A 21,012-nucleotide genomic window follows, 5' to 3' on the forward strand; every position below is an offset into this window, starting at 1 on the left:
ATCAAAAGGAAATGATTCCGTAGACAGTGCAGCCAAATTAGCAGCAAACACAGAATTGAATATACTACACCGCCAATACGCAATACGAGACCCCTTTTCTGACATCCAGGATGTCCAAAGTCACACCACACCACAGGCACTGCTAGAATGGAAGGAACAAGGAGGGGTCCTTACAGATCGGGGTTGGATGACACCTGAAAGAGCAGTATGGTTTCTGCCGGATGCTATGGTACAGGTTATAATAAACACCATACATGGACCAGCGCATCTGGGAGAAACAGCAATGTTAGACAGCATACAGAACATATGGCACAACAAACATTTGAGAGCTGCAGCCAAACAAAAAGTTAAAACGTGCATGATTTGTAATCAGTTTAACGCAGGTAAAGGCACAAAGGTGGAGCAGGGTGGATTCCAACCCCCTGACCATCCATTTGAAGTTCTCCAAATGGACTATATCCAGATGGAGAGATGTAGAGGTCACAAGTATGTGCTAGTTGTAGTATGTGCTCTGACCAGATGGACAGACGCCTATCCCGTCCTAGATTACACTGCAACGACAACTGCTAAGCAACTAGTAAGAGAATATTTCCCGAGCTATGGGTTGCCACGCGTCATCAACTCAGACAACGGCCAGCCCTTCTCCTCTGAACTCATGAAGCAAGTGTCTCTTCTGTTAGGGTACACTTGGAAATTTCACTGTGTAAGACATCCTCAAGCAGCAGGTCTAGTAGAGAGACACAACCAGACTTTGAAGACAAAATTGGCCAAGATATGTACAGACAAAGGCGTGGACTGGATGGTAGCCTTACCGGTTGCCCTCTTCTACATGCGTATGGTAGCACATTCCAGAACTGGTCTATCTCCGTATGAGGTGGTCTTTGGCAGACCACCAAATATGTGGGGTACGCCAATGCCTAAAAAATTACTGATGTAGAGAGCAGAATATTGACTGATTACCTGGCTTCCTTGATGTCTGCACTCCAATCTTGTCGTTCACAGGTCGCTGCAGCCTTTCCTGACAAAACCGCCCCTGGAGAACACACCATCCGACCCGGCGACTGGGTGATGATAAGAAACTTCGACAGGACCAGTCCTCTTCAGCCCAGGTGGAAGACTCCGAAGCTCGCGCTCCTAACCACGCGGACGGCGGTGAAGGTCGAAGGCAGGAAGAGCTGGCTACACGCGAGTCACTGCCGGAAATATTTTGGACAAAGAGACACTGTTGCCGGCAACACTGCCAACCCTAGTGACATTGTAACAGAACAATCTTTTGTGCCCTTGGAACTGACCCCACAACAAGAATATAAATCAAAGTTGAGGTCTGCCATCCGGACTCTGGCTAATTAAGTCCACTGGGCGCAGGTCCAGTGGTGAAGTGGTTGGAGCATGGGGATGGATTTAAACACCTTGACTATGTGGGAAAAACATAGAATGAAACGCAGAAACAAGAACTTTAAGAAATTGCGTAGTGGTTCTATCATATGTTTAATGATATTGTTTTTCTTCATAACCATTATGACGTGTCTTGGTTGGATCCTCCACACTGTTTTTCCTCCAACACCACACACCTCTCATGCACCCAACAGCACTCAGGAACACACATATCAGGACCTACCTCCTCATGAACAAGCCCATAGACTAGCCTTGCAAAACAATACCTTTATACAGATGTTACACTACACTCATCAGGCCAGCAATAGCACAAATTGCTGGATATGTGGCCGCCTCCCACCTCATCAGAAAAAGGGAGGGATGCCTCTTTTCCCCTTTCCATTTTACTATAATGGGACTTGTGAAGCCTGGTTCGCCCTAATAACAGCTGACGATACTACCCCCACCTCCTGCCCTGACGGAAATAATTCATGCAAGAATGGGTGGCCTTGGAGGGACTTAAACAGGGTACTTAATGCTGCCTGTTACCCAAATGAGGATGGAAATCCTCAGGCGACAGGTACAGTCCTAGAAAGTGAAGAATACAAGCAAGGGAACATGACCATGTCCTACAAGATGTTAAATACCAAACCTAAAAAGAATGCTGGTCCCCCTTCCATCTCGGTCTCACCAGTAAAAGGACACCTGTGTATCCAGAAAAATGGCTCTGTTCCATTAGGACACAGTGACTGTCATACCACTATAAGTTTTGAAGACAGAGGAAAGTCCTCATTTCTAGCATCTCGCCATACTTATTTCGTCTGTGGCCAAACGGCCTATGTGCAGCTGCCCTTGAACTGGGGGGGAACTTGCTATATAGCATTTCTGTTACCCCCTGTCTTTGTGGCCCCATCCACTTACCACCGAGACCTCCTAGTGCCCCATGTCAGACATAAAAGAACGATCGATACCTCCTTGGTTGACCAAATAGAAACCTCATGGGAACAGTATACAGGTTTTAACAAAGGGTTCTTCTTCTTTGTTGGCCCTGTACAGAACAGCAAACTTATACGCAGGTTGACAAGGACCTTAGAGGCTGTTGTAAACCAGACGGCGTCTGCCCTGGGGAGCTTAACCCAGGAGCAGTCCACCATACGATTGGTTACTCTCCAAAATCGCCTTGTCCTTGACATCATCCTGGCTGACAGAGGCAGAGCCTGTAAAATTATAGGCTCTAGCTGCTGTTTATTTATTCCTGATAATTCCCCATCTGTATACACGGCCATAACAAAATTACACAAGATAGCCCTAAGTTTACATCAAGAACCTGGCACTTGGACGTGGTCTGATTGGTTCTGGAAGATAATATCGTCCTGGGGATGGCAACTGCTGTCAGCAGCAGGTAAAATATTCCTGATAATAACTGGATGCTGCCTTTGCATCCAATGTGGTCCTGCCCTGTGCGGTCTATGCGCTGCAAACTGCATTCCTAAACCACTTGTCCAGCAGAGAGAAAGGGAAAGAATTATGCTACAAGAATGTATAGATGATCTCATGCAAATTGAGATATAATGTAGGTACACTCTGGGGCAAGGAGGGAATGTGGAAATAAAATTGACAATTGTGCCCCATCATTTCCCTGTTTCTGCCTGACAGTCATTTTTCTCATTCAGACAAGCACCCATTTTGTGTGTGACATCCATTTTGTCTTCAGACCCACAAGCAAGACACCCTGCCTCTGGCACCCCCGTTCATTGACCACACATTTCTGTGGTTCTGCCAATTCTGGGAACCAGCAGCAGATAGTTCCTGTTTTAAGAAATAGTTCCTGTTCTTGACTGTAAGCCAGAGAGCAGATGGTCTCTGTTTTACACAAGATAGTTCCTCTTTTTGACTCTTGTGGTTCAGCCAATTCCCAGAACCAGCAAGATAGTTCCTGTTTTACACAAGATGGTTCCTGTTCTTGACTCTAAGCCATAGATAAACCCCCGAATGAGGAAGGGCCTTCAACTGAAAGAGAACACATTTCCACACATCGCATGCCCTCTCACGAGACACAAGACACGCCCTTACCTTGACACATCTGTTGGAAATTACTGCTTGTCACTTCCCTTTTTCTTGTCACTTCTCTTTTCTTCTTTTGCCTATTGACTGAAAACTGTATAAATACTCTGATGTGTGAATAAAGCTGCAGACCACTCCTGTACCCGCTTGGTGCTGGAGCTCTCCCCTTAACTCGAGTTACTGGACCTTTTTTTTGTACTTGAGCACCATGGACTCCTCTCTTTGCTTTGACTGAAATTATGATTATTAAGTATAGAAATTATGAGATGAGGTAATATTGAATTAATTTACCACAAAGTCCCCTGACGACCAGGGATACACATCTGGGGATAGAATGGCGACTGCTCTTAAGTCAGGGCTCACACTGCTGTCATTTAATGTGAACAGATTGGGGGACAAAATCAAGAGGGGATTAGTTCTTCAATTCATAAAGCGACATTCCCCGGATGTGATCTTATTGCAGGAAACACACTCACTTGGTAATGCCTGTAAAGCAATGTTGAGGTGGGGGTTTAAGTTGGTGGCGCATTCCGCGTTTGAGTCAGGCTCTAGGGGGTAGGAATAATGGTGCGGAAGTCCTTCCCTGTGACAATTGACCAGACTCGGACAGACAGCCTGGGCAGATTTGTTGCGGCCTCAGGGACATGGGAGGGGAGTACTCTTAACCTGATTTCTGCCTATGTACCGCCAGGTCTACACGCCTCAGCCTTTAAGGACTTCGGATGTCTCCTCTTGGAGTTGCCAGAGTCCATCTTGTTGATCGGTGGCGACTTTAATTCCATTGTCTCCGATTCCCTGGACCGCTGGCCCCAGAAGGTCCTGCCTCCATCTCGAAAGCATATCCGTAGTTTTTTCGGTGCAATGAGCCTGGTGGACACTTGGCGGAAGCTGCATCCAGTAGAACAGCAATATACTTTTTATTCCGGCGTGAACCGTAGCATGTCCAAAATTGATTATATACTATCTCTTGAGCACCAAGTGGATAGCGTTCAAGAAGTGCAGTACCTAGCATGGGGCATATCAGACCATTCACCCATCCTGTGTTGACTAGAGGTGGGGGAGCCCACAATGGGCAGGATAGCTCCGATTAATCCATGGCACCTCAAGGTCCCCCAAATAAGGGACAGAATCACGCATGAATCTGAACTCTACTTCCAAGAAAATGAAGGTTCGGTGGAATCCACTGTGACATTGTGGTAGGCCTACAAGGTGGTGATTCGGGGAGTAGCGCTGGGTCAGATAGCGGGGTCAAGGAGGGAGAAACGTGCTGCCATGACCCGCCTGGAAGGAGAGATATTACACTGGAGGGGCAGCTACAAGCGCAAGACTCAGACGAGGTAAAGCAGGCTCTAAACATTAAAATTAAAGAGTATTCTGATCTGGCCACTGAAGCAGCCAAGGCACAACATCGAGCTAAACTTAGAAACATTACTGTTGTCGGTGACAAGGCCAGCAGATTACTGGCCTGGCTGGGCTGAAGGGACCAAGCTAGTCGTGTCATTGAGGAGATGGAGATGGAATCAGGGAACCGTCTCACTGATCCGCAAGAAATATGAGATGCCTTTGGACAATACCATCAAAGCGTGTATGAGTTGCAGTCCCCGCATACAGAGGAAGAGGCAATCGCCTTCCTGAGAGACTTCTTGCTCCCGACACTCACCGACGAGGAACGCTTTGAGCTTGATCAAGAGATAACCAATATGGAGGTGGAAACGCCATTCAGGACTTGCGCGGAGGGAAGGCAACAGGCCCAAATGGATTTCCCATTGAATTTTCAAACTAACATTGAGCAAGACTGCCCCTATCTCACTAAAATGTTTCATGAGAGTAAGGCAGCTAGGTTGCTTCCCGCTGACCAGAGACTGGCAACGATCGTAGTCATACACAAGGATGGTAAACTGAAACAGAAGTGCTCCTCCTATAGACCGATCTCCCTGCTCAACAGGGAGGCTAAGATACTGGCAAAAGTCCTGGCCTCTGGTTTTCTTAGGGTCATAACAAAATGTGTCCACCTGGACCAGTCCAGATTTATGCCAGCAAGAAACACCTCCCTTAACCTGCGTAGGGTTCATGGAGTACTGAGCCGAGCCACGTCAATCAGTGATGATGCGTTGGTGGTGTCTCTGGACAGACACTGCCATGGCATTCGATACTATAGAATGGCCCTATCTGTTCGCAGTGCTCAGCAAACTCGGAGTGGGGCAGGGGTATATTGGTTGGGTTCTGCTTCTCTATCAGCAACCGCTGGCCCAAGTGGTTGTCAACAACAGAAAATATTGCGCCTTCGCACTCAGTAGAGGCACTAGACAAGGCTGTCCACTGTCCCCGCTGCTCTTCGCCCTGACCCTTGAGCCATTGGCTATGTGGGTTCGGAGGGATCCCGTTATCAGTGGCCTTAAGTGGGCCCATGGGTGGGTGGATCGCATCTCGCTGAATACTGACGACATTCTTTACTACTTGGCGTCACGGCGGCCTCCCTTAACAGAATCCCACCCATATTCTTGGCGTTTGGTAGATTCGCTGGCTACAAAATAAATTGGGCCGAGTCTGTGCTCTATGTCATTCATGGAACGATGCCTTTGCTTCCCCGGGGCTTTCAGATTACGGAAGCGTCGGGCAACTTGAAATATTTGGGCATCTGGGTCTCTATGGATCCGTTACAGTTTTATTAAAACAATCTCCTGCCTCCCCTGCAACGGCTCAGGACTGATGTCCAGCATTGTGAGGTACTGGGTTTTTAAGAACCGGCACAGACACCGGTAACCCAGCGGTGTCAGGGTACACCCAGAGACCTCGGGTTCTTCCTGATCCAGACCACAGAAACTCAGAGTCTTCTAGGTGAAGTCAAAGATTAGTTTATTGGCTGCAACCAAGGTAACAAGTGTCCTAGAAGTACAACACGGGGAAGTATATTCTCAGGAGACTGCTCGAATTTACAAAGTCAGGCTTCTCTTCTTATACACAATTTTAAGCTTCAGGCAAAACATTCTTGGTTGTAAAGTAAATCGTTAACATATTTCTAATACAAAGAAAAAGCAGAGTCATGATGATATGTACATATTTCACGTCGTGCTGCTCATAACAAATCACCTGGCAAGGCCCGACATTTCATCAGAAATCGGTGGACCCCCAATAAAAACAGGCACCTCCCCATCATAAAGTAAGTGAAGCAAAAGAGTAGAGACAGATGTGAGCAAGATACGGCAGGTGCGCGCGCTGAAATGGTTTTATGGCTTGTTGAGCCTTGATGCTATCTCTCTAACTGGATATAGTCCATCTGTAGGACTTCAAATGGATGGTTGGGGACCCCAAACCCTCCCCGGGGTACGACAGTTCCTTTACCAGGGTTGTGTTGCAGGCAGACTAGACATTGTTGGACTAATCGTTTGGCTGAGTCTGTAATTCTATCGTTATGCCAAACTCGGGAGACAAGTTCGGCCATAGGGGCAGATCCTATGTGTGCAGGGGAATGGGCCATCGTCAGTATGGGGATCAGGTACGAGTTGGGTAGCAACCATTTGTTCGTGTCTTTTGTCCGCCAGCAGCCTTCATCATCCTTTAATCCCACCCGTGCCCATTCAGTCAATTCTTGTGGTGAGCTGGCCATTTGGATGTCCCTAATAGTTTCCCTAGCGTCCGTCCATTTTTCTGCTTGTGACCTAGTCACGTACATGCGAGTCGTCGTCCTGTTCTCAGCTGTGGTTTGGGCAGTGATGTCGGCCAGTGCATTTCCCTGTCCAATGATGTCTGTCACCTTTTTGTGTGCTTGGCATTTGATTACGGCAAGTTGTTTGGGGAGGAGAACCGCTTCAGTCAGAGCGGAGACTAGATCTCCGTGCAGGATGGGCGTGCCATGAGATGTCAGAAATCCCCTCTCCTTCCATAAGAGCCCAAAATGATGAACCACCCCGAAGGCATACTGGCTGTCCGTGTAAATGTTTGCTGTCGTCCCCTTTGCTAGGATACATGCTCGTGTGAGGGCAATCAGTTCTGCCGCCTGGGCGGATCGTTGCGTGATGCGGGCGGTTTCAACTACAGTTCGGGCTGTGGTAACTGCATAGGCAGCTGAGGTGGTGCCGTCGGGGAGTTTAATGCAAGAGCCGTCTACCCATAGCTCTCCGTCAGGGTTTGGGAAGGCAGTGTCTCGGAGGTCAACTCTACTCCTAGTCTGTTCGTCCGTGAGGGTCACACAGTCATGTATTGGGGGCACATCGGGATCGTTTTCAGGCAGAGGCAGCAAGGTGGCTGGGTTCAGTGTGGTGCATCGTTTCAGCGTGATGTGAGGTGCGAGCAGTGTCTGTTCGTACCCAGTCAGTCGCGCGCTGGTCAGGTGTTGTGTCTTGGTCTGGTTTAGGAGGGTGTCAACAGCATGAGGCACTAGTACCGTGAGGGAATTCGAGAGTACGATTCTCTCACTTTGTCGGATAGAGACAGCAGCAGCGGCTACTGCTCGAAGGCAGGCAGGCAAAGCTCTTGCTACAGGGTCAAGAGTGGCAGAGAAATAGGCACATGGTCGTTGTTTGGGGCCAATGGACTGAGTCAGGACAGACAAAGCGCATCCCTCCCTTTCGTGAGTGTAGAGAGAGAAGGGCTTTGTATAATCAGGGGTTCCTAGGACGGGCGCTGAACAAAGGGCGTCTCGTAGTTCCTTGAAGGAGGATTGACATTCAGGGGTCCAAGGGAGCGGGAAGGGGACATCTTTAGCCAGTAGGGAAAGTAGTGGTTTCACAATGAGGCTGAAATTTGGCAACCATTGTCGGCAGAAGGAGGTGAGGCCTACCAAAGAGCGGACTTGCTTCGGGGTTTTAGGGATAGGGGTCTCTAGAATAGCCTGTATTCGATCGGGTGTGAGCTTTCTCCCGTCTTTGGACAAGAGGTGGCCTAGGTAAGTGACTTGAGGTTGGCAGAATTGCAACTTCTTCTTGGAGACCTTGTGGCCTTTTTCCGCGAGGAAGTGCAGGAGTTGGATGGTGGCTGTGACTGCAAGTGGAGTGGTGTCGGCCGCCAAAAGGATATCATCGACGTACTGTATCAACACCACTCCATCCGGCAATTGGACTGCATCCAGCTGTCTCTTGAGGGCCTGGCTGTAGATGCTTGGACTTTCAGTGTAGCCCTGGGGTGCTCTGCAAAATCTGTATGAGCGGGATTTTAAAGTGAAGCCGAAAAGGTAGCGGCTGTCCGAGTGAATGGGGATGGAGAAGAATGCGTTCTTGAGGTCGATTACCGTGAAGGTGGTGGCAGTGGAAGGAATCAGGGTCAGAATGGTGGTGATGTCTGAGACTACAGGGTACTGGGGTACAACCACTTTGTTGACTTCTCGTAGGTCGATGATGAAGTGGTACGCATTTCATCTCCCTCACCCTGCTTCTTCACAATGGGTAGGATAGGGCTGTTGCAAACATTGCTAACTACTTCTTCTACCACTCCTGCATCTACCAGGGACTGGATGATTTTTACCAACGCCTTCTCGCCTTCGGGCGATATCCGATACTGCGGGAGTTTGGGGAGTACTGCGTCCTGTCGAACAGTTATGTGTACAGGGTCTATCATCATGCGTCCTACGTCCGAGTCAGTCTTTGCCCATAGGTACAGAGTTAGGGTGTCGAGTAAGGACAAGTCAGTGTCAGTGATAGAAAACATGCGTTGTGTGCGACAAGATCTGAGCAGTGTTGGGTTGTCGTACAGAATGACTCGAACTCCATCTTGTGAACACCTAATAGTAGCTCGAAAATTTTTCAATAAGTCAAGTCCCATAATGGCGTCGGGGGTGTTGGAGGAGAGCAAAAACATGTCGTGTCAGTGGTGTTATTGTCCAAGTTAAAAGAGATCGGTGTGGACAAGGGATTAGTGGAGGGCGTTCCATCAAAACCTATTGATGTCACATGTGAGCCAGACAAGGGTGCCCTGGGAATCAATCGTTTAGACAACGCACTACGTGTTGCACCAGTATCTACCAGAAATGGAGACTTCGTACCTAGGACCTTAGCGGTGACATAAGGGCCTTGCTGGTCAACATAGAGCTCGACTGGATCCCTTCCTTGCCCTTGGCAGTCCTATGCAAAGTCGTGGGCATTGTCGCAGTCAGACTGTTGGCACTGATTCTGTCGGGGACGGTCAAACGTGTTCGGTCTACCAGGTCTGTCATTGTTGGTGTCGCTTGTGTGCCCTCGTCCATGTCCTCTATTTCTCGGCCCGCCCGCTACGTCTCTCGTGTCTTTATTTCTGAGTGCTTCTTGCAGAACTGGACATTGAGATTTCCAATGGCCAAATCCTTTGCAAAATGCACACTGGTTCTCATCGAGGTCTGTTCGTGGAGCGCCGGGTGCGGGTGTGCGGTCTCTAGGGGGTGGATTTCTAGGAGCCTTCGACTGGTAGTTCCCTCTATACTGTTCCCTTCCTATAGTCACCCCTTGCAACTGAGCAATCATTACCCTCTCTTTCAAGTCCTTTTTCTTTTTCTCAGTCGCTTGATCGTTCTCGTTCTTTTGTCGCTCATAGTATTGAGCCATCTGAAGGATAGCTGCGGGCTTGGAGGCCGCCCAACTACTCTCGCTAGTCTGTAGTTTCTGCGAGACTTCTGGTGTCAGGCCTTTCACATAGTTCTGGACAAACAAGTGATGTCCGGTTGCAGTGGTCATGTCCTGGCCGCTGTAATCGGAGAACACCGTTTCAAACCGGGAGAAGTATTCTGATACGTCTTCCTGGGGTTTCTGGCGACAGGCCGTTACTACCGACCAGTCCACCTTCTTTTCTGGGACTAATCTTATCTGGTAGGTCTAGAATGGCTTTCATAGGTTTCTGTCCCGGCTCTCGCTGTTTGTCTACATCACCGAGTTGTATCCAGGTATGTCCGAACAGCTCAAGGTGGTCGACTTTCCGGATTTGCTTCCACACATCAGCTGGCAGACATAACCCGAAAAACAAATCGATATCCGCTAGGGTCATAATCGTTGAACCCAGAGCGGTGGCTAATTCTGTATAGAAGTCTGTGGGGTTCTTTCGCAGATCAGGCAAGGACTTTCGGAAAGTCAGGATGTCTTGCAGATCCCATGGTTGGTAAACCCGGTTGTAAACTACCCTCCCTCTCGCATCTTGGTGGTTAATATCGTCGTGTGTTCCCTGTCCTCGTGGGGGGACCCAATAGGGAGCGGCCTCCTTTATGGGCATCATAGTGTCAATTTTTTCTACTCTGGCTTCAGTCACTGCAGGAGTCGTGGTGTTGGTCTCTGGTTTCAGTTCCGTGAGGTGGCGGAAAACTTCAAGCGTACGCGTGAAGAGGTTCGCCACATCACACTCACCTCCATCTCCGACATCAATTTTCCTATACAGAGTCGTTAGGTTTTCAGGGCTTGGTATCGGTCCTCGTAGGCATTAAGGGTGTGGTAACAAAGGCGTACGACAAAGTGTCGTCTGTGGCTATTGGCATATGTATTGTACATATCCGTTATATAATCCTCACTTTCCTTTCGCACCACCAGTGTCTTTACAATCTTATCGATCCCAGCTCGTTCGTCCTTACTTAACCTATTCGATCTCGCGGAGTCTTTCCTCCCCGCTTCGGGATCATCTGAAGTCGCTGCTCGCGCTGCGCTGAGTGCGAGGGGTTCGGTCGGCGCAAAGGCCATGAGGACCGAGGCTCCGGCACTACTCTCGCCTGTCGTTGGGGGTTGCGGGTGCTGCGCTAAGGGTTCGGAAGGGGCGTATGGAGGGGGCATGTAGATGATCGGGGGACCTAGTAGTAAATCATCATTCGTTCGCTGTTTCGAAGGTAGCTCGGGGTAAAGTGTAGAGGGTGTCCTGACGGGACACTGGCCTGATGATTCGGAATCTTGTTTTAGCTTGGTTTCCTCTCTTTCTTTTATTTCTTCCTTTAATTTGTTAGCCGCCAGGTGAGCTGCCTTGCGTAATTCCTTTTCTAACCTGACCTAATTTCTCTTCTTTCGCTGTTCTGTTTCTTTGCGCCACATGCCGAAGCTATCGAGCATAGTGGGTGTTGTCTTATTGTTATAAAGGGCTGTTTCAAGCGCGTTTATTTTGTCGTTATCAAAGGATCCTATCAGTGGCCACTGATTTTCCCGATCCTTTCTTGTGTATTTATGCCACAGCTTACTATAAGCCACGGCGACTAGTCCATATTTAGTAAACATGTCCTTATTAGGGGTGCCCTCCAGTGGAGCCGGATGGTTCACCTCCAATAAGCGGTCCGGGCTGAACCAACTACCAACAAACGGGGCAAAAATAGGCATGACGGGTTACAAAGGGGACAAAAGTCTGCACTACCTATCCTTCACTATTCACAAGGATTAAACAGAGTATTGCGACTCTGTGCTTATTTGTAAATAGAGAATAACCCAAAGAGAACCAATTCCGAACGATTAATGTTCGGACAAACAATCAATCAAATGAGGGATAAAAATAGGCACGACGGATTACAACGGGGGCAAAAGCCTGCGTTACCTATCCTTCACTATCTGCAAAGACTAAACAGAGTATTGCGACTCTGTGCTTGTTTGCAAAATAGAGAATGAACCAAAGAGAACCAATTCCAAAACAGTAAATGCTTGGATAACAATCAATCAAATGGAGAGGGAAGCAGGCACGACGGATTACAATGGGGGCAAAAGCCTGCGTTACCTACCCTTCACTATCTGCAAAGACTAAACAGAGTATTGCGACTCTGTGCTTGTTTGCAAATAGAGAATCTCTCAGAAACAATCAAATGAGTAATACTAGTATTTTCAAACAATCAAACAATCAATTCGCAATTCGTCGTGTTACACGACCTTACCCGGACCGCATGGACAGTTTCTCGTCTTCCGCTTCCAGCGCCTGATCGTCCTCTGTTCTCCGTAATTGCTGTGGCACTCCTGATGGTTCCCAGTCAGGACCGTAGATCACTCGAGAGAGGTCTGCTCGGAACCGGTGAAGTTCGGATGATCGGCTGCCAGACGAGGGTCTATCGGGCAGGAGCTCTTCCCGATCGTTGCAGTCGTTCACTCTGTCGTTGGGACCTCTCCCACTGGATCCACGCGTCGCTGATGGGCCCCACATTGGGCGCCAATTGTAGAATGGTAGGGCCGAATTCGACCCAAGAACCCTTCAGTATTTGCCCGGCGTTAGCCGCCTCTCATACCATTCGAGATTACCAAACAAAGGGGCAGGCGCTGGAGACAGAAGGCAGGAAACAGGAGTTTATTCCGACGGAGCAGAACACGTCAAATCAGACAACAGGGTATCTTCTCGAGGTGCTCTAAACGCATCCTTGAGGCCTGGCCTCTTATACACAGGTTTATTGCTTTATTACATAAAACACATTCTTGTTAATACTTTGATGTACGGAAAGGCATCCTCGGAATCTCCGCTCCAAACCCGTTCCCACACATATTTACAGTAAAAGTCCCCACCCCGATCTCAGTAGGTGATGACTATCGCGCAGCTGGATATCCCGCCGGCTCCCGGAATGTGTGCGGCTGATCGGATCTCATGGGGTGGGGGCTTTTATCAGTCATAGATTCTTTGAAGAGGGACAGCTTCCTACTGTAAGGGGCAATAAACTGTATCCGCAGGGCTAGGTGATGGCCTGGGATCGGGCGGGACAATCGGGCACAGAGGAAGGGGGTTCATCAAAGGATGCGTGATCATTAAAGGGACGGAGGGAGGTGTTAGTCGGGTACGGGATGTGGCTCCGAGGCAGGGCCGCGCTGAAGGGGTGGTTTATGGCCCAAGCATGTGAGAACGTGGGCTGTCAGCGCGCGGGGGATGCTGGCGGGGTCAGAGAGGGAGAGAGAGAGACGCGCTGGCTATTGGCAGTGGGCAGAGAGGCCATGGCGTTCAAAATGGCTGCTACTTACGCGCACATTTGACCTAAAAGGGGACAAGATGGCGCCGATAATGTTTACGTCGCAATCTAGATTTTAACAGTCATGTTGACTATCCCCTTGACTAGAGCACTTTTCCTAGGATTGTCTGTTACAGAACTTAGGGGGTAGATTTCGTGTGCATATATGAACATTGTCCTATATGCCCATACAGAACCATTGTGACTAAATGGCAGGACCAGATATGGGATACCCTTATCCGTTGTGTGAGGCATAAGACCGCACACCCAACAGTTAGTCGTGTTCATTACAAGTTGGTGCTGGTGTAATAACTGAACAAAGGAGTTATTAACGAACTCCAATCTCCTATTTGATTTGTGGTCAGGCAGAGGGTGGAAAGAATGAGAGGAAACAGTAGGAGGAGGTATGGGTGATGCAGTGGGCGCAAATGTTACATGGAAAGAGAATAAAACATAACTTATCAAAAAGATCATTACGCTGAATAGCATAAAAATACACAATATTATAAAACTTTTCTTTGTCATCGTGGTACACAGTCTGTGCTTAAAGTTCATTTGTTCGGCAGGTCTCTCCACATCGGGAAACTCCATCCTCTCTAAAGGGCTGCCCGCGGTGGGAGGTTGCCTCTGCTAAGGGATGCTTCCGTCAGTCTAGGGCAACTCCCTTGGACCAACCAGAACTACCGACCTAACGTCGTTAGCTGCACCCCGAGGACTTTTAATCAACCGCGGCCCTAGCAGCGGAACCCGGATGGCGGTTCGAAAAACAAAAATGAGCAAGTTTCTTAGATGGCAGAGCTGTACTTTCAAAAATAGTACTTGGGGGGAAAAGAAATATCTTTTTATTTGTCCATGGATCTTAGTCTCAAATTGCAAAAGAAATGATTTTATTAGTTTGTTTTTCTCGGTCTCAAATTATACCGTCGTTTCCCAGGTATTGTCTGATCTGGGAACAAAAGGTCAGGCTCTGTAATGTTCACTCGCTTGGATGGTGGCACAGCCTTGTGCAAAATGTTTTCGTTTTCTTGTTCAGAGTCAGTTCCTTTTACATGTGAATCATTAAAAGGGACGGTATTTGGCACGGCATCAGGTTCTGGGTCAGCGACACTCTCCTGGACCCACTGGTCATAGGGCAGAGGTAAAGGTATCCTTTTACAGTGGACCCCGTGGATCCAGGCCTTCTTCCCTTCTACTCGAACTGCCGATCTGGTAGAGAGAAGGACGAGGTATGGTCCCGTCCACCTGGGCTGGTCGTTTTTAGTCCTTTGGAAATTCTTTATCAACACCCAGGATCCAGGGTTTATAGGGTGTCCTGGAGTATCAGAGGCCGGAGGCAGGGAGTCATGTACCTGTTGATGCAAAACACGCAATTTAGCTGTCAATTCATACAGGTAATCAAGCAAAATAGGGTGTTCCAGCTCGCTGAACTTTGTGGGCCTAGGCACTCCCCATATGTTGGCTGGCCGGCCAAAGACAATTTCATAAGGGCTGAGTTTCACTCGCAAATGCACAGTCATTCTGGTGGATAGGAGTGCTAAGGGTAGAGCGTCAGGCCATTTAAGACATGTGCTCGCTTGGATCTTGGCCAATTTAAGTTTAAGCGTGCCATTGTAACATTCTACTAATCCAGCTGATTGGGGGTGATTTGCAGCGTGGAACTTCTGCCGTATACCTAGCCCTTCACACACTTTCTTCATCACACGACCCACAAATTCACTTCCGTTATCAGACCAGACCATTCTAGGCATTCTAAACCTGGGGAAGTACTCTTTCACAAGGGCTTTTGCTGTGGACAAGGCAGTATTGTCTTTCAGGGGATATGCTTCTACCCATCTTGAGAAAGCACAAACAACAACAAGCACGTATTTTAAGTTGTTGCACCTCTCCATGTGTATGAAATCTAGCTGCAAAACCTCGAACGGATACGTAGGAGGTGCAAAATGACCAGTTGGAGTTGGGGTTCCCCTACCAGGATTGTGCTTCAGACATACCATGCAATTCTTGACAACATTCTCTGCACACTTGGGAATCCCTGAATTCTTCCATACTGGGGCCAACAACTCGCAAATCCCTTTCACGCTGATATGAGCCATTCCATGAGCCATTGTAACCACTGCAAGCACATATGCATCGGGTAACAACCATCTCTGATGCTCTGTCGATTCAATCCAACAACCATTTGCATCCATTCTACCTGTACTCTCTCTCCACGTGCTCAACTCTTTCTCTGTGTCCTCAGCTTGGATGGACTTCACACTCTCTATTGTGTCCTCACATATTCCAACATCACCAGTCCATCTTTCAAGGCCTGCAACATACATTCGGCTCATCACATTCTTTGCCGTTTCTTTAGCAATCTCATCAGCAAATGCATTTCCACGACCAATATCATCAGTCACCTTCTTGTGAGCACTACATTTCACAATCGCCATTTGCAGGGGCAAAGTCAGTGATTCAAGAAGCTCATTCACCAACTGACCATGCTGAATCTTAGCTCCATGCGAAGTCAGGAACCCACGTTCTCTCCACAATCGTCCAAAACTGTGAGCCACTCCAAACGCATACTGACTATCAGTGTAGATAGTCACTTTTATTCCTTTGGACAATACACATGCTCTCGTGAGTGCAACTAATTCTGCAGCTTGAGCTGAACCATGTGGCACTCGTGCAGTTTCAACGACTGTTTGCAAAGTCGTGACAGCATATGCTGCAGTCACGTTACCATTTGGGAGCTTGAAGCATGAACCATCCACCCATAATGTACCATCACATTCAGCAAGAGGAGTGTCAAATAAATCTACTCTCCCTTTTGTTTCTTCCTCTGTTGCGAGAAAACAATTGTGCTGTTCTAAAGCATCTGATTCCTCTGCAATTGGTAATAACATGGATAGATTTAAGGTACTGCACCTTTTATGTGCACATGACTTGCTAGCAGTGTCAATTCGTAACTGGACAATCGAGCACTAGTTAAGTGCTGTGTCTTGGTTCTATTTAACAACGTGTCTACTGCATGCGGGACCATCACGATTAGTGTATTATTCATTACTAGACCTGCAGACTGTCGAATAGAAACAGCTGCTGCTGCTGTGGCTCTTAAACAACTTGGCAATGCTTTAGCTACCAGATCCAAAGTTGACGAAAAATAGGCGCATGGGCGCTGCCTACCTCCAAATAACTGAGTCAACACAGACAATGCACAGCCCTCCTTCTCGTGGACATACAATGTGAAAGGCTTACTGTAGTTGGGGGTACCTAACACAGGAGCCGAACATAATGCTGTGCGCAATTCGAGAAAACTTTTCTGACACTCTTAGACCAAGGAATGGGATTGGGTGTATTTTTACACGTTAATGCCACCAAGGGTTTGGCCAATAACGAAAAATTTGGAATCCACTGTCTACAGTACGATGTAATGCCCAAGAAAGCACGCACTTCTCTCTGTGTTCTTGGCACATTCAATTTCGCTATTGCCTGAATTCTTTCTGGGGTCAGTTTCCTTCCCTCCTTCGATAAGAGGTGACCTAAGTAGGTCACTTCTTGTCGGCAATATTGCAGTTTGGAAAGTGACACCTTGTGATGCAGATCACACAGATGACGCAATAATGTCAACGTGGCCTTTTTACAAATTTTCTTAGTATCTGCAGCAATGAGCAAATCGTCCACATATTGTACAAGAGTAGCACCTTTGGGTAAAACAATCGTGTCAAGCTGTGTTTTTAGAGCTTGACTGTATATTGATGGACTTTCACAGTAGCCCTGAGGAGCGCGTTTAAAGCGGAAACTTCGACCTCCTAAACTGAAGGCAAAAACATCCTTGCTCTCCTCAGCAATCGGAGGAGTCAGCTGGAGAACAGCTGGAGGGTGCTGTGGAAGAACAGGAGGCGTAGTTTGCGCAACTAAAAGTTGCGGGGGTGCCGTGGCATTTTGCGCATAGGGGGGTGGCGAATTTAGTAAATGCGACATTAATGGGTCTTTCTCACGCTCTTTTGCTGCCTCTTCCTGAAGAGACGGCAAAACTGGATAACATTTATCTATTGCCATTTTACGTTGCCTGTGCAACTGCTCACTCATCTGCTCTTTTTCATTGTCTTTAACCCCTTCAGTGCTAATGACAAGGGTAACTCGTCATGGAGTTTCCATTGATTTCAATGGAAAGTCAATGGGAAGAGGTGGATGTACCTTAGCAGCCAAGTGGTTAAACTGCATAGCAGCTTGCATTACTGAAATTCCCTCTTCTCTCTTATTTTTCTTAGCTAATTTGATTTCTTTTTGTTTGGCTTCTTTACGCCATAAGCGGAAAGAGTCAAACATCGCCGGCCGGGCTTTCTTTTTAAAGAGTTTAACTTCAAGGTTGTCTAAGATTTCGGAATCAAAACTACCATATTGGGGCCATTTTAAAACACCATCTTTCCTGGTGTATTTAATCCATACTTCGCTGTAGGTGATGGGGCCTACCCCATGTTTCACATATAGCTCGTAAGTTGGAGTTCCAACTGGAGGAACCGGACATGAGTCCTCCAATCGGGAGTCCCTATTATTAAAACCAAGACAAAACACATTTTCAAGTCTAAGACTAGGCATCTTCGCTCTCTAGTCTAGTTCCAAACTTCAAAGGATTATCGATTACGATATTTCTCGTGAATACACGAGTCCTTCGGTTTTGGTGCTTGCAAGTACCAACAAATTATCCCAAAGGATACCAAAAACTAAGACCAACTAAGGACTGGGAGACGCTCCACTTATACTTAACTGAAATATCGATGACGTCACCAGAAGACTCGTCTTAGTGTTTCGCTCTACCAAACTTCAAGGGTCCAAATCAGGGCGATAGCCAGGGCAGCAGTCCTTGTAGCCGTCGGGAAGCGGGGAACCTCGCAGCAAAGACCTTCGGACCACGTCAACATGCAGGGGTCGATGAGGTGGTTGGCCGTCCTCTGGAATTTTCACACAAAGCTCCTCACGATCCTCTGGCTGACTGGTACCACTGGAATCGCCCCAAACGTTGGGCGCCAGCTGAGGTACTGGGTTTTTAAGAACCGGCACAGACACCGGTAACCCAGCGGTGTCAGGGTACACCCAGAGACCTCGGGTTCTTCCTGATCCAGACCACAGAAACTCAGAGTCTTCTAGGTGAAGTCAAAGATTAGTTTATTGGCTGCAACCAAGGTAACAAGTGTCCTAGAAGTACAACACAGGGAAGTATATTCTCAGGAGACTGCTCGAATTTACAAAGTCAGGCTTCTCTTCTTATACACAATTTTAAGCTTCAGGCAAAACATTCTTGGTTGTAAAGTAAATCGTTAACATATTTCTAATACAAAGAAAAAGCAGAGTCATGATGATATGTACATATTTCACGTCGTGCTGCCCATAACAAATCACCTGGCAAGGCCCGACATTTCATCAGATATCGGTGGACCCCCAATAAAAACAGGCACCTCCCCATCATAAAGTAAGTGAAGCAAAAGAGTAGAGACAGATGTGAGCAAGATACGGCAGGTGTGCGCGCTGAAATGGTTTTATGGCTTGTTGAGCCTTGATGCTATCTTGCTCGGCCACTGGGAGGGGAACTGACCTAACGAGTTCGGCCTGGGGCAATGGTTCCAACTTGCACAGGTCATGGAAAAGTCGATTAAGGAGTATGTGTCCTTGTGGAATTGAATTCAACTGGATTAAGGCCTATGTAAAGGGCAACACACAAGATGGCTGCAGTATATAAAATGGAAGCCAAGGGTTCTGGACGATAATGACGATTTCGAGGAGAAATCGTTACTCGAATACGCTGAAAATATATGTACATGGTGTGCTCGTCATTCTCGGTCTTTTGATACCAAATTCGTCATGTTTCGATGAAGTTTTAATTCTCGAGTCCAGAACGATTACACGAATCCAGATTTTCAGAACCACAATTGGAAATTGCTCCATCTGTCCCTTCTGGGGCGCGCTGCACTGTTCAAAATGATGCCCCTCCCTAGATTCTTGTATGCTTTACAGAATGCTCCGCACCTAGTAGAGTCTGCATACTTTAGGGAAATCAATAGTGCAGTTTGCGACCTACTTTGGGAGAGCAAACCACCGCGGATCACCTCTTACAAGCTTACTCTCGGGTGGTTCGATGGGGGTATTGGACTTCCCGACATCAACATTTTTTATTGGGCAGCTATCAACCAGTGCGCATATAAGCCGCATGGAGATCCCGCATTCCAGATTGTCAGGTAGCTCCTACCTGGGGCTAATTTCGAAGGGGCGCTATATTCTCGGTTGGTGAAACCAAATCCGACAGGGCCCACGGCACATGCAACACAGGTATGGAGGGCAGCAACGAAGTGTCTGGGTTGGGCTGGCAAGATTACACTGGCCACGCCACTCTGGTACACCGAACAACTGGGTAAGCTGATTCACACGAGGGGCTTTGAACGGTAGGACCTGATAGGTATCTAAAAAAAGTGGGGGATTTGTGTAAGGTGGGGGACATGGTTCCTTTTGCCCAGCAGCAAGCAGAGTATGAATTGGTGGACTCAGAGTATTTGATATATTTGCAAATTCGACACGCTTTGTTAGCCTTACTGCCCAGGGAGGAATCACTACCTGCATCCTCCCCGGTTGAAGATAGGGTCTTAGATGGAGATCTGCCGGAGCAAGCTACATCACTCATTTATAAAAAACGAATTAATAACATGGCAGACCCACTGATCTGGCTTTGGGCACACTAGAATTACGATGTAGCGGGGCTTGAAGATGAAGAATGGACCGCGGCAGTAGCCTCTCCAAGGGAAGTGACCATTTCCTCCAGGCTCCGGTTAGTGCAATTGAAGGTGCCGCACAGGTCATACCTGGCCAGCCCTTTGCTGGTGCGAATGGGATATAGCGTAGAAGGAGGGTGTCCCAGAAACTGTGGGCAGGAAGGCACTTTCATGCATACGCTCTGGGAGTGTTTCACCATCCAAGGTTACTGGTCGAGGGCTGTGGGCCGCATTGAAGATGTGTTCGGACAAAAGATTGATTGTAATATAAAGCTATGTATGTTAAATGTCTGGAGCCCGACTGACCTAAATTTCAAGGAACGAATATGGGTGATTCTGGGACTGATGGTAGCTAAGCAGAATATTGTTAGCAAGTGGAAAATGGGAGACCCACTGTGCCTGGCGGATTGGAGTAAGGATATGGATTGGTGTATGGTTACAGAAAAGACCATATATGAAGCCAGAGGGTGCCCCACCAAGTGGACTCAGATCTGGTGGAAATGGAACAACTATAGGGAGGGGTATGTGAACCCCCGCAAGCGAGAGACGAGCTTGGCGAACTGGGACTGAATTCTGGGGTGCTGTGATCACTACATTGTTTGTTTTTGCTCTTAAGTATCATTTGCCTCCCTTGTGTCATCGTTGAATCACCATTGCTAGTGTCTGTATTCCAGCTGGTTATCAAGTCCTGTCTTTTCAATAAAAAGATTTGTTAAAAAAAAAGAAAGTGATCATCTCAATCTAATTCCTATGGAACGAATTTTAGGAACTGTGTTCTCAGAAGAAAATTTCATGACAGAAGTAGCAAAGGCACAAGAAACTAAAGATCATTATACTCAGTGATAACAGTCAGAGGATAAAGGAGTGGTATTACATACAAGGATGATTGTTTTTTTCTACTAATGCTTTACAACAACAGGCTGTGGAGTGGTATCACTCACAGATACTCTTAGGTCATCCAGGGGAAAAAAGATCATAGAGTTGTTTGAA

General features: G+C 47.6%; 1 protein-coding gene across 1 annotated transcript; it reads left to right on the forward strand.

Annotated features, from left to right (window-relative positions):
* The first annotated feature begins 1,389 nt into the window (after positions 1-1,389).
* Positions 1,390-20,865, forward strand: LOC144762935 (endogenous retrovirus group V member 1 Env polyprotein-like). The gene is made up of 2 exons (XM_078648236.1): positions 1,390-2,717; positions 20,697-20,865. The coding sequence occupies exons 1-2, from the start codon at positions 1,390-1,392 to the stop codon at positions 20,863-20,865; spliced, it is 1,497 nt and encodes a 498-aa protein (XP_078504362.1).
* Positions 20,866-21,012: the final 147 nt, after the last annotated feature.

Source organism: Lissotriton helveticus, chromosome 6 (assembly GCF_964261635.1).
Source record: "Lissotriton helveticus chromosome 6, aLisHel1.1, whole genome shotgun sequence".
NCBI classification, from domain to species: domain Eukaryota; kingdom Metazoa; phylum Chordata; class Amphibia; order Caudata; family Salamandridae; genus Lissotriton; species Lissotriton helveticus.

Bases quoted from the DNA above. Each gene is read 5' to 3' on its own strand.
- LOC144762935 (XM_078648236.1), top strand. From the start codon at position 1,390: ATGGGGATGGATTTAAACACCTTGACTATGTGGGAAAAACATAGAATG. The intron at 2,718-20,696 runs GTCTGATTGGTT...TCTGTATTCCAG, and splicing joins GAACCTGGCACTTGGACGTG to CTGGTTATCAAGTCCTGTCT.